The 13,472-nt window shown below is 40.5% G+C and overlaps 1 protein-coding gene across 1 annotated transcript in view; it reads left to right on the forward strand.

The window, feature by feature from the left end:
• The window catches only part of MGAT4B (alpha-1,3-mannosyl-glycoprotein 4-beta-N-acetylglucosaminyltransferase B), a 115,837-nt gene extending 103,119 nt beyond the window's left edge, over positions 1–12,718 (forward strand). Inside the window, exons 12-15 of the mRNA XM_026686389.2 lie at positions 1,532–1,610; positions 2,619–2,706; positions 8,351–8,463; positions 11,362–12,718. Coding sequence (XP_026542174.2) covers positions 1,532–1,610; positions 2,619–2,706; positions 8,351–8,463; positions 11,362–11,385 — 304 coding nt within the window. The 3' untranslated portion in view covers positions 11,386–12,718. The remainder of the gene's footprint in view (positions 1–1,531; positions 1,611–2,618; positions 2,707–8,350; positions 8,464–11,361) is intronic.
• The last annotated feature ends 754 nt before the right edge of the window (positions 12,719–13,472 follow it).

A 13,472-nucleotide genomic window follows, 5' to 3' on the forward strand; every position in this document is an offset into this window, starting at 1 on the left:
ACAAATTGGCTTTCTCTGAAAGAATAATGGGGTACAGTTATTGTTGCTTCATTCCATACAGATATATTTCCTGGGTTTTTTTCTGCAGATATCTTAAAAGTGTTGTCCTGAAAATGTTGACGCTGGTAGGGTGCAGATTCACGCAGATAAAAAAAATTACTAGGGCACATTTTTAAAAGGACAGATATTCTTTGAAAAAGATATTTATTTTGCCAGACATTAAATGATTGAGATTTTCCTTTTGCTTAAGTTCAATCTTAGCATCTTGTATTTTTTGTATAAGGACTGAGAGCCTGTCTGGTGATTTGGATTACGGTACTAGAGGAGAAGCAGACAGACTCTGTTCTTGTCCTCTCATAGGCTCAGAATTTGGCTGGGAGATTTTGGGCAAGTTGCTCTCTCTCATCCCTAGACTGGGAAATCACAAAACATCTATCTACCAAACAGTATTGGTCCAGTGTGTACAGTATGGTCCATAGCCTTCAATGAAAAGGCATTGAACCTTCAGTGGATTGGATGATTTGATGTTGATCCTGATGCTGATTATGATGTTGATAGCAATATTACTTAGACTTACATACCACTTCGCAGTGTTTTATAACCCTCTCTAAGTGGTTTACAGAGTCAGCATAACAATCTGGGCTCTCATTTTACCGACCTTGGAAGGATGCAAGGCTGAGTCAACATTGAGCTGGTCAGGATCAAACTTGGCTGTGGGCAAAGTTAGCCTGCAATACTATAATCATATGCAAATTCTTCAAAAGAATTGTGCACTTATAGCGACAGCTGCAAGCAGATGGAAAGCAGCTCTATGAGCTTGGAGGAAATTGGAGCTTCCCTATTGATTCAAAGAGAAGTGCTTTGTGCATGCTCCTGCATTTGCAAAAACATTTCTTTCAAAGAATTTTCACTACAATGGTATTGACTATCATTTGCAGCAATATATATCTTTCCTCTTCTTTTCCCCTGTCTTGGCCTAATTCCATTATGTTTACAGCATCTCTCCTCAATTCTTGTGTCTGGTGTGCATTGCTTCTTTCTCTGCTATCTTTGTCTGCAGCTTAAACTATATCTTCAGGAACTATAGGAATAATATTAACGTTATTTTTAGAAATCCATTTGTTTAAGTTTCTCTGAATTAAATTTCTCTCTATAAATTAAAAAAGTGGGAACAACTTCCCTTTGTGGCCCTTTTCTTCCCAATGTGCTCCCATATTCAGAACGTATTTCAAGTAATGTGTTTCTCCGGTTTCAGTTTTGTTGAAAAAGTCACTTTCATCATGATATTTGTGCTTCTTACTGCTAATAGATCTTTTCAAATGCAGTACAGTGTTTAATTTGTGAGAATGGACAAATAGTTGATCTGCAACTGTTGGTATCATATAATGCTTATGTTGTATAGTACTTTTCTTTCTCAAAAATACTTTACAGAGATGGTTATTATTGAGTTTAGCCAAAGTCATTGATGAGATGAAGTTTATGTTTTACCACTGTGAGGGCTCTGCAATCATTGTTGATTCCTGTTGCACAGGTTTTTCTTCCGTAGTGGCAACATTGAACACCCTGAAGACAAATTATTCAACACGACAGTGGAAGTCTTGCCCTTTGATGTAAGTTTGCTGAGTATAGTGTTGTTGATTATTATTATTAGATTTTTATCTTGCCTTTTTATGTATTTTGATCAACGCAAGTCAGCAAACATTCCCAATGTTCCTTTCTCCTCCTTTTTTCCTCACAACATTGACAATCCTGCAATGTAGGTTGGGCTGAGAGATTGAGCCAACGATGGCTTTTAGGCCTGAGGGAGGCCTGGAATTCAGATCTTTCTAGGCCAGCACTTTCACCAAAATAGCTCCACGATGGAACTCTGAAACTATTCTCCTTCAAAAGTTTCTGAATCGCCTTGGGCATCAAGCAGATCCAAGATTGTTAAATTAACATGTTGTTTGCTATGGGGTATTTTTGCCCAAATCTGGAAATAAGTGTCATTGTGTTCATGGGACTGCAGAATGGTGCAAATGGGCATAAATGCAGACTGTTTGTATGCACCCAAAATTCAATCACATGACGCTAGAGAGGGCCCAGCCATTGGAACTTCAGAATTGGGTCGTAACTACTTCAGGTGGGGGGGAGGGGTACCTCATGACTTCAAATGGTCAATAAGGGATCATTAAGTCAAAGACTATAGGTTATCTGATTAGAAAGTTGAAGGCATCATAGATTGTTAGGAGTATAAGGCAGATTATTATTTTGTAGCCAGTTATCTATCTGGGGTTGCAAAGTATAATCAGAATCTAAATTCTAATGTCCCAAGACTACATTGCAAACCTCAAAGCAAGTCTGCTTCATTATTCTCAACGTAAATTGCATAGCCTATAACAGAGAAAAAAGGTTTTCAAGTCTGATCCTTATTCTGTATCCTTCAGTCGTCTTTTATGAGTCCTTGAAAGGCATAAAAAGTTCTTCTGACACTGACTGTTAGAATAATGCTCTCTTTCTCCAAAGCCATAAGTATTGCCTGGTGATTTATTGTCACGGCATTTCACACTGTATACACAGCAGGCTTCCTAAATCCTTATAGCTGCCTTTTTGCAAAGATTGTCTGTTTCCCTGAACAGAGTCTCCAGTCAGATAAGGAAGCTCTGCAGGAGGGAAGAGCAACAGCATTCAAGTACCACAGGACGTCTGATGGCTACATACAGATAGGTAAATTGCTGGTTCAAGTCCAACAATACCCTGCCGACTGTAGATGGTTTTATTGCTATTCATATGACACAAATACAGAGTGTGATGGCCAGGAAGAGGTAAGATAAGCTTCTTCTGAATTCATTAGCATTTGTCATTAATTGCCCTGGCATTTAGAGTGAGAAAAAAATGAATTCATTATCAGTATTGAGTATATTGCCCCATCTAATGATTCTGAGTACCTCACAGTAAAACAGACAAACAATAAACCCTTGCAACACTGCTAAACATGTACTTAGTTATCCATCTAATAATAAGCTACCTTGCTGCAGATTTTCTAATAATCATTTTTTAACAACAAGCTCAACAACTCATAGACATTAAGAAAAGAGAAAGTGTGCCACAACTGTTAAAAATGGGCCCCAGAAGTCTTAGGAAAAGAGTTCAGTTTTAACAGTCCTTCTAAAGATATCCAATGTGGGGGCAGTGCAAACCCCCAAAAACTTAATCCTGAGATCCCACATCTGTCACTTCCTGGTGAGCAAATGATAGTGGGCAGATTCAATTCAAATGAAACAATCTGCTAGGTATCTGGGAACACGCCACATGGAGCTTTTTAAGTAAAAGCCAGTGTTTTTTTATTGTTCTTTGAAATCTTTTGGCAGCCAATGCAGCAAGTACAAAATCAATGTTATAATAGTAGACCAACTCTCACGTCTCGAGCTGCAGTTTACAAGTAGTTGCAAAGAGACCTAAGTGAAGCATATTGCAGTAATCGTACATCAGGATGATGAGCCCGTGAGTATCTTCACCATTTCCTGCCCCAGGAAAGGTCACAACTGGAACACCAGCCAAATTTGGTTAGGTTTCTCCTGACCATCAGTCCACCTACTGATCAAGGAGGAATTGTGAGTCCAGAAAAACATCCAGATTATGAACTTTAAGGGAAGCCACTAGCCATTAGGGGAAGAAAAGGAGACCAGTGTTTTTTCAACAGCCAATTTTGTAATATTTAAACTTGGTTCTTCCAGTGCAATCTTTTACAGTCTCTAAATCCCTGGTGAAGATTCATCAGCCCTTCTAATTCAGCCTGCGATGTAGATATAGTTGGGTGTCATCAACATGTTGATACTTCTTCAGCCCAAATCAACATATGATCTGTGACCCAGTGGTGGGATTCAAATTTTTTTACTACGGGTTCTGTGGGCGTGGCTTGTTGGGCGTGGCAGGGGAAGGATACTATAAAATCTCCAGTCAGAGGTGGCATTTGCTGGTTCTCCGAACTACTCAAAATTTCCGCTACCAGTTTTCCAGAACTGGTCAGAACCTGCTGAATACCACCTCTGTATCTGTCCCAATGTTTTAATGTATAAGTCATAAAGCATGCATGAGACAGCTAAACCTTGTGGCACTCCACAGAAGAGGAGTTAAGTGCTCAACCACTCATCCCATTGTGATACCAACTGGAACTTCCCAGGAGGAAGGATCAGATCCACTGTAAAACAGTGCATCTCTTCCAGGTTGTCCAGAAACAGACCATTAACATGATTGAGAGGATGAACAAGACCAAGAAGACTGTATTTGCCTCATTTAGGTCCTGATAAATATCACGCATTGGTATGATCGATGCAGTTTCCATCCAATACTCGTAACTGAATCTTGTTCAGAAGAGATTGATTAATTGGCTTCATCTAGCAGCCTTTTTAACAGGCATCACATCAACATCTCCAAAACATTTTCTAAAAAGGGAAGATTGCAGACCAGGCAAAGGAGGTCTGAGATACTTAGATTGAAAGATGGTTTCTCCAGGAGGCACCCCTGCTTCTTTTAGTCAATACCATCTCCACTCCCAAAAAACAATTCATCACTTCATGAATCTGTCTCTTACCCTGGCTGCAAAAAGTGGAGCAAGAATCCAATTCACAAGAGGCTGAGCTTATATTACAGCATGCCCTATCCCCCTTTTTGTCAAAAACCAGAAGCTCAAATGAATCCCAAATGACCTTTAATATGCTACTCTAGATACCTCATTGAACTCCAGACTTGGTAAATTAATCAGCAAAATGTTATACAGACACGTCATACAGCCTGCAGGCAACTTTTATCCATGTCCTTCCCTTAGAGGGAAAAGGACACCAACAGAGCTGCTGTACAACATTCTAACAGTGCAGTAAATGTAGGGAAATAATGACACCTCAATTTTATCAACACAATACAGGTATGAACCTGGGGTTATATGCCTGCTCAGTTTTATTCACCTTTGGATTTATGCCATGGCAATTAACTATCAGTTCTGCTATATATCAGTGTGCTCCCTGCATTCAACAGACAGAGTCTGCTTAGATGCAGTCTCATTCAGCACCCTCAGAAGCGCCATAGTCTAGAAGTCAGCAAGCAACCTGCTTAAAACCAATAAGATACATTAAACACTTGGGGTGGACTATCCTAACCAATCCCCTATCCTTATGGAGGTCACAGGTAATACTAAGCCTCGCTCTCATTCACAAATATTATGACAATGATAGACAAGTAATCACAATATCCTTCATTTTGAGATCACATGCCAACTGTTCCAAAGTAAACCGTAGATCTAAATATGACCATTGTGTGTGCATTGCTTGAAATCACCTGAGACAAGCATCTGGTTGCCATAGGGGTCATCAATTACTGCATGCTCCTTAAATTACCCTTACTCCATTGCATGGCAATTGAAATCCTTCAGAACCAACAGCTGTGATACTCTACCACCAACCAAGTAATAAGACCTAGGAGTTCAGAAAGGGGCACCAATGGGCAGCAGGATGAACAGTATAGCAACCCCACTTGCTTTTACAGCCCAAGCTCGCATAGGGGCCCTTGAATCCAGTGACCTGTAGAACATGACATTTGATCATCACTGAGGTGTCTTGTAAGATCAGGTGCATCCTTATTCCCTAGCCTGAGCAATGTGGCTATTGCAGCAGCTGAAATTCAAGACATCACAGGGAGCAAAATGAATTTCAGAAGATAATGCAGTTCCAAAGAAAAAAGAGCAGTCCTTGCTGATAGCATACTATAAGAGAAGGAACCCAGGGGGGATCTATCATTCCTGATTGTGGCAGAGACCCTTGTAGACAGAGAGCTGGGGAACTGCCCACTAACAGAAAGCAAAGACTGGATTCTCTAAAAATGTAGAAAACCTACTATAGTTTTTTCTACCCAGACCTGTAAGCACTTAGATTGAGGGGTTTTATCAGAGAGAGAAAAAGACTCATTGGAGCATCAGTAGTCCAATCCAGAAACTCAAAATTAAATTCTCAAAAGAAAGTATCAAAACCCAGGAAGTAAATAGGTTTGGCAGCAGCATTTTGAGGCTTCTCCTCCTCCTCTTGCACCAACAGTATCAATGTACATTCCAACCTCACCTGTGCACATATTTTAGAATAGTTTATTTGGTAAGGGTGATTAGACACACAAGGAATTTGTCTCCACTCCCTTGCATCCACTGAGTGCAAAAGCTCTCAGTGTACATGCAAAGCAACAGGGTGATAATAATAATCATAATAATGAAAGCAATAAAAGGGTGGTAAAGCAGATGGCAAGGATAATAATATTATAACCGTATGACATAGGGAAACATGTTCCCTATGGCCTATGCCATCCGTCTGGTAAACTCACAAGATTTGTTCTCTTGCCATGTACATGTATACATCTGAACTAGACTGTGTTGTTTCTCTGTGTCATGTAATATATGTGGGTATATGCTTTATTTATTTTGTCATGTTTATGTGGTATTTATTGGAGGTGGAGACCCCTTGAGAGCTGTATGCAATGAAATTTCATTTTAATGTATGCCAATAAGTGAACATTCAGTGACAATAAACTTATTCTAAGTCTAAATATACTTAGACATAAAACAGTACTGTGAGAATTAGATGTTCAGCAGAGCGCTGGCACAAGGGAAAAACAGTTCCTGGGTCTGGTTGTTTTGGCATGCAGGCAATTCCTTGCTTGGGAAGTCTCTGACGCCTTCCTTTCCTCTAAGTAAGGCTTCCAATATGAGGAACGAGCTCTATTCTGTGCCTGGAAAATGAGCCAAGTCCTGACCAGGCAGCATAAAACATGGGAGTCTGTTTATACAGGCCTATTAGGAGTAATTCCAACAGGCACTTCCTCTGCAGACTTCTCTTTGCTATCCTCCTGTATCTGCTATCTCCTTCTCCAACCCCCACATAGCCCTTTAGTTGGAACAGCCTTTTTGCTTAGCAAGCACTGCAGGCACTTACACCCAGGAGCTGTGGCTTACTCCTAAGGAGTAAAGAGTCTTTTCACCACATTGGCCATCAGTCTGTTGCCAATTTCAGTGCAATCCAAGAACTTCAGTGTGCTTGTACAGCCTCCCAATTGGGTCCAAGGCCAGGTCCAGTCTGTTCTTTGTCTTCTTGTGTGAGCCTGTAACTTCTTTACCATCTTCAGTCTATCCCATTTCTTCATTACTGTCAATCCATTTACATGCAAGCTTTCCATTTTTAATCACCTTTACTCTCTTCACTTTTTGTTCTCTCTTAATTGTTTAATGTTCCATACCCTACCCAATAAAACTCTGCTCAAACATCACTCACTCAGTAACAACACAAACTGATGCTGGTTAAAGTATGTATCTAAAAGGATGCCATTTTAACACTCCTTTTTACCTCCCCATTTTCTCTTTGTGTGTGTGTGAGAGAGAGAGGGAGAGAGAGAGAGAGAGAGAGAGAGAGATACCTTTACAAAAGGGCCTTGAGGAACAAAAGGAAACATGGTGACAAGTGATTAAGCAGTGCCCTCTTCTGGGCAACTAGGAAGGCTTTGTAAACATAGTCACCCATCCCTTAGCACTTGTCTGATCGAAAACGTTGCAGTAGACAACATTTGCTGTGTCTTTATTGCCTGCAGCCTTTTTGGGGGCGGGCAGGGGGGGGAATTACAGTAGACAATGTTGTCAGACTAACTTCTGTTTTGTTTGCAGGTTCTTTTTACCTCTAGAAATCTGTCATTTGCAAAGGTTCTCTTGAGATATAGTGTACTAGAAATTCAAGTCTTACGTAACATTTCCTCTTTTGGCATTTATAAAGGACACAGTTGTACAGCACATCTACAAATTTACCTCCACTGTCACCTGTTTGGCAGTCATTGGAAAGGAAGGGGTCCGATGGAAAGAATGCTGTAATCCAGCCCAATGGGGAGCTTTTTGCCTAAACTGCGATATATAGCTGATAATGTTCAGGACTTGTGAGTTAACATAACAACATGCAATACCTATTGAGGAATGTCACAGGGCGCTGTGTGTTCTGTTAACACTAACCCATGACACTATGGCATCTGTGCAAACACAGTAATTAATAATAACAATCTCTTCATTGGATTACAATTGATTGAGATCTAGATTTTCTTTAAAAAGAGAACATAGTATTAAGAGTCCATCATGACAAAATAAAGGAAACATCAACTCCAGCCATTGCAGATATTGATATAGTTCTTCTTCAAAGAGGAAGATGGTGGCTTCATAATTAAAATTGTGCCCAAGACTGATTGAAATGGAAGTGCCAAAACCTGCCTAGTGATATAGAAGAATGGCTACTTATGCTGGAACAGGTTCATAGAGAGTTCATATCTGGCTAAAGTCCTGCTGTCTGTCTTCTCACAGGCTCGTTTTCAAAGGGCATCGCTGAAGGAGAAGTGGACCCTTCCTTTGGCCCTCTGGAAGCAATACGACTCTCCATCCAGACTGACTCTCCCGTGTGGATAATCTTGAGTGAGGTAATTGGCCATTCTGGTCAAGCTATTAAATGAGGAGGAGGGTACAAACACTGTTTTCTCCCACAGGGTCCTTTCAGTTGCAGCCTTACCTGACTGCACAATAAGGAGGAATTGTTTATTCATTCCAGCCATGCACCAAAGCCTCTAAAATTGCATCTCTACCCAGAGGTGGGCTTCAAAACTTTCAGCAATGAGTTCTCTGCCTGGTTGTTGGGTGGGCGTGGCCTAGTCGGCCTCCTGCACCACGGTGGAGGGGAGCATTTTCTCACTCCCCGGGCTCCAGAGGCTTTCCTCAAGCCTCTGGGAGGGCAAAAACGGCCTCCGCCAGGCCTGTTTCCATCCTTCTGGAACTTCTGGGTTTTTCACTCTTCCTGAGCCTCCACGAAAGCTCTGCACTTACCTCACATCCAGAATGGGCCGGGTGGGGACTCCTGGGTGGGGCGGGGTGGGAGGGGTCAGCCAGGGGTGGGATTCGGCGGTTTTGCGAACTGGCCATAACATTAGCTGTGGTGTCGCATGGAGGCCTCAGCTGCTGTGGGTACTTGGAGCAATTGTCTCCGGGGTGTATAGATAGTTCTTGGTTACCACTTATTTAGTCACTGTTCAAACTTATGACAGCTCCAGAAAAGGAGACTTACAACCAGTCCTCAAAGTTCTGACCATCCCAGCACCCCCATGGTCACATGAATGTGATTTGGATGTTTGGCAACCAGCTGGCACTTATGATGGTTGCAGCATCATGTGATTGCCATTTGTGACTTTCCTTGCTGGCTATTTAATGGGGAACGTGGCAGGGAAAGTAACAAGTCACTCTTCTTCGCAACCTCCCTCAGCTGGCAGAAGCAACTCCCGACCCCACTGTTCTTCCACCACTGTCTGTCTGCTAGCCTTCTTGTAAGCTGCCTGGGATTTAGTTAACAACCCACAATCCTTGCTTAATAACAGCAATGGGAAGTGTTGGGATTGTCGTAGCTAAATGATGCAGTCAGGTAATATTGCATTTTATGACCGTGTCACTTAGCAATGGAAATTCTGGCCCCAGTTATCATCAGTAACTGAAAACTAACTCTGTGTACTGAACTGGTACATAACATTTGTCCACAGACATTCTTCACAGCTGTAGGTAGACGTTTCTGGTTGGTGCATTCATAGATTTTATTTCTGCCTTTAAATGGTTATGAATACGAATCTCCAAGCAGTTAAATGTAATCTTTCTGGTTTCCTTATCTTAGAAAATGCAGCCTACCTGGAATGGTCACAGGCATAATTTATGAAAAAAGATTTAATAGCAAAGTCTACCAGATGGGACATTTACTCATACAATGCCATAAACCAGGGATTCTTAAAGTGTAGGTCACGAGCAAATTAGAGGGGTGGTGTCCCAGTTGCCAATAGCCAGAAGTTGAAAGATGGAAAGGCTGGGAGTGCAGCTTCCCCGGAGTTCTGATTCTCAGGGGAGGTGCCTGTGCTATAGAGTTGATCGGGAGGAGAAAGGGGGACTTCTTTGGAGCCAGAAAGAGAGCATGATATTGAGGTCACTACTTTGGAAAGCTGCCGGTAGAAATAACATGCTCACATTCACAATCACTTCTGATCTACTTCTTGCTGGGCAGCTACTTTCACCAATATGAAGGCATAGGGTGGCAGGAGTAGTAGGCAGACCCTTCTCGGAGCCACAACACACCAAGTCCCTACCTCTGTGGAGAACAAGATGTCTAGTGTCCCAGGAGAAGCCTCTTGTCCCCTTTGCCTTGGCACCTCAGCCACATTTTCCTCCATTGTTTGGTAGTTCTTTTCCCGTCTTCCTCCCCCTGCCCGTCTCTGGCCTTGGAAGCTCCTGAAATTGACACACCTGCTAACCGCCTGCTGCAAAAAGAATCCAGTTGCTGCTTTAGAAAGTTCTTTTGCTTTCCAAGAAAACCTCTCCAGATTGTTGCTCGAGATTAGAAGGAGTGTCCTAAGATCCATTTCATCCAATGAAGTCACTGAAGCCATTGGGTCATGATGACTATAGTCTACAAGAACATCCCCCGCCTTCATTTCTTGACCTTTGAAGATTCTTATTAAATTGCCAATCAGGAACATGGCGGGAAAAAATATTGTCTTCAAGGACAAAAATCTGGTTGCTCACTCCATGTGGCATTTATATCTAGTAGTTTGTGGTCCGTGGAAGTGCACCGTTTCTTAGGTGCAGCCTCATCAGCTGCCATGCTATCAGAGGCTACTTGGCTTTCAACAGCAGCTTCCCCTCCCGCTGTTCCTAGCAATGTTCCAATTCCCTTATATCCAGACAGCTGACTGGGGTGATAGGAATTGGCATCTGGAATGCATGCAAAAAAAACACCCCACACAGCTGGAGAAGATTTAATTCTTTCAACAGCTATTGGGAATCTAATAATATCAGTAATATGATTATAACACTTGGGGTTACCAAGTTGCTTTGGATAGTCTATTATTGTTTTGTTGTTATAGTCACGATACCATAAAGTTTAATACAATAAAATTTAAGAGCCACCCCTATAACTTAAACAACAACTATAGGAAAGTCAGCAACACACTATATTTTAAGAAGTTAAGTAAACCAGGGCATCATATTAAGCCATTGTGTGTTTCATTTGGGTGGTTACATGAACATAACCACTGTGGCTTGTAATCATAGTTTACGATTCAGCATGTTCTGTAAACAAGCAGTATTTGGATCTATTTTAGGGTTTACAGTAACCATGGAACTCTGTCAGACAATGACATCCTTTCACATTATACATAAAGAGATAACTTGTAGTTTGGACAGTAGTTTTGTTATGCAACTTACTCTTTTGTAAGAGAGATCCTTTATAAGCCCAAATGCTGACTGGCTGAATTCTGACCAGCTTTCTTTTGTTATTCATGTACTTTCAGATATTCCTGAAAAAAGCAGACTGATCTTGAAGATACAGGGAGTAACATATCCAATGGCTTTCTAGCTCTTCTGTTCTTCTAAGGCAGTGAAGATGCATCAGAATGAGTGGGCTACTAATGAAGCGAAGCTAGATCCGTAAAGAGCACCTCCTGCCCCAAGAACAGGAAGAAAAATCTTGTGGTGAAATTTGGGAGAACCTTGGAGTTTTCTTACCATTCTTAAATGAGGAAGAGAAGAATTTTTCACACATAGGTGCTGAGACTCTATTACAAGAAGCACCATTGCTGGCTTACCTTACAGTCAGTTGCCTTTGCAGCTAGAACACAAACATAGAAACATAGGGATGAACTTTCAGTGTAGAAGGTTTGTTTTTTGTTCTCTTGAATAAGAACCATATTGTTCCTATATTTCTTTCTTCCTCCCTGAACATTTAATCCAGAATGTATCATTAAAAGGTACATTTAGAAGTGCAGGTTTATGGAATGTGAAGCGAACGAAAGGGAAACTTGACAGTTGAGCACTTATGGAAAACAGTCAAGATATAATAATACTTGACCTCCAACTTTTCAAGTAACCTTTGCTGTGTCCACACCTGAAAACAAAATGCAAAGGAGGACCCTTCTCAAAAATTGCAGAGGTGGCAAATGGCAGGGATAGAAAAAGAAAACAACAACGTGCAAGAGCCACCCATGGTTGAACCTGCCTCTTTCATAAATACAGATCATGTTAAACTCTCCAGTCTCTTCATGCCTTGGGAATCAGTACAAAGTTTACCCCTTTAAATCCATCTCTCTGTAATGTACTGGTTGATGTGAATTTTAAAAAAGAAGAAAACTTTTGGTCAATTCTCAAAGGATAGGGGTTAGAGTTTAAAGCAAAAACCCGATGTCTTTAACTATACACTGGAATGCATTATACTACTTTCATGTGCTGTATTTTTTTATTATGGGATACATTTGGTTTTTTTCAAGAGTGTGTGTGTGTGTGTGTGTGCAAATACACATACACTCACAGACACACACACACACATATATATATAAAGGTACACTGTAGAAAGTGTTTTACTGCATTTTCCTTAAGCAGATAACTCTGACAAACTGAAAATATTTTGCAGGTATATTATAAGTATGTGAATGATTTGTCTTTTTGCATGAAGGTATAGCTAGCCAAGAGATATTTTTGCAAGGGGGAAAACTTCTATTAAAAGCAAAACTTAGCCATTTTCTCTGCATGCCAGTGTCTGTGCAATACGAAGAATATTAGCATACCAAAACTGGGCATTTTACTTCCTTAAAAATACCCATTATAAACTAGAAGATAGGTGTTTTTTCCCCTAATAAATGTTTTTATAATTTATAATTCACCTTCATCTTTCCTAGGCCATGAACTTGCATAATCTTACATAACTAGCAGCCTTGCTGGATCCAACTGAATGCCCATCTTATCTACTGTATTGGGCAGTGGGAAAAATTTTCTGCTTGAATTGCAGAACATTTATCTGACATGAAAGTTACTAAAGTTACTCTTTTCAACCAATTTAAGCAAAGCAATCTAACAGGCCTATAATTTATCAAATCTTTTATATTGGTCATTTTTCAGTTCTTCGGTAAGATTTTAAAGACCTGGAACATATTTTGTGAGAAGAACTGCAACTTCATGTTTGCTATTTTTTAAAATTCTTACTTAACTTTGTCTGAATCTAGCGATTTCTCCAATTTGTCAAAAAGATCTAGAAGTACAATTACCAACTTAGCACTGGAGGAATATCAGCATATTTTTAGGCATCTTTAGGCCACTCACTAGTCTTTCTGTTTCAGTTGACATTTTATATTTCCAAGACATTATTTTAATTAAAAGAAATAGGAAACTGGCATGTCCTAAAATACGCCGTTATCTTCCAGCATCACTTTTATTTCCAAAAGCCTTCTGGGCCTCAAAACTATAGATATGAAAGGGAAAATATAAACAGAGGCAGGTAGCATACAAATGGCAGGTAGTGATTTGATAAATCAGAGGCTCGTGCATGCTTATATCCTTTATAGCAGATACTCAGTGGTGTGATTTATCAGTAATAGGACTGATCAATATAAATATGGGCTGCTGTAGTTTA

This window comes from Notechis scutatus, chromosome 2 (genome assembly GCF_049901735.1).
Source record: "Notechis scutatus isolate UNSWTSFEM ecotype Mainland chromosome 2, rNotScu1.2, whole genome shotgun sequence".
Lineage (NCBI taxonomy): Eukaryota > Metazoa > Chordata > Lepidosauria > Squamata > Elapidae > Notechis > Notechis scutatus.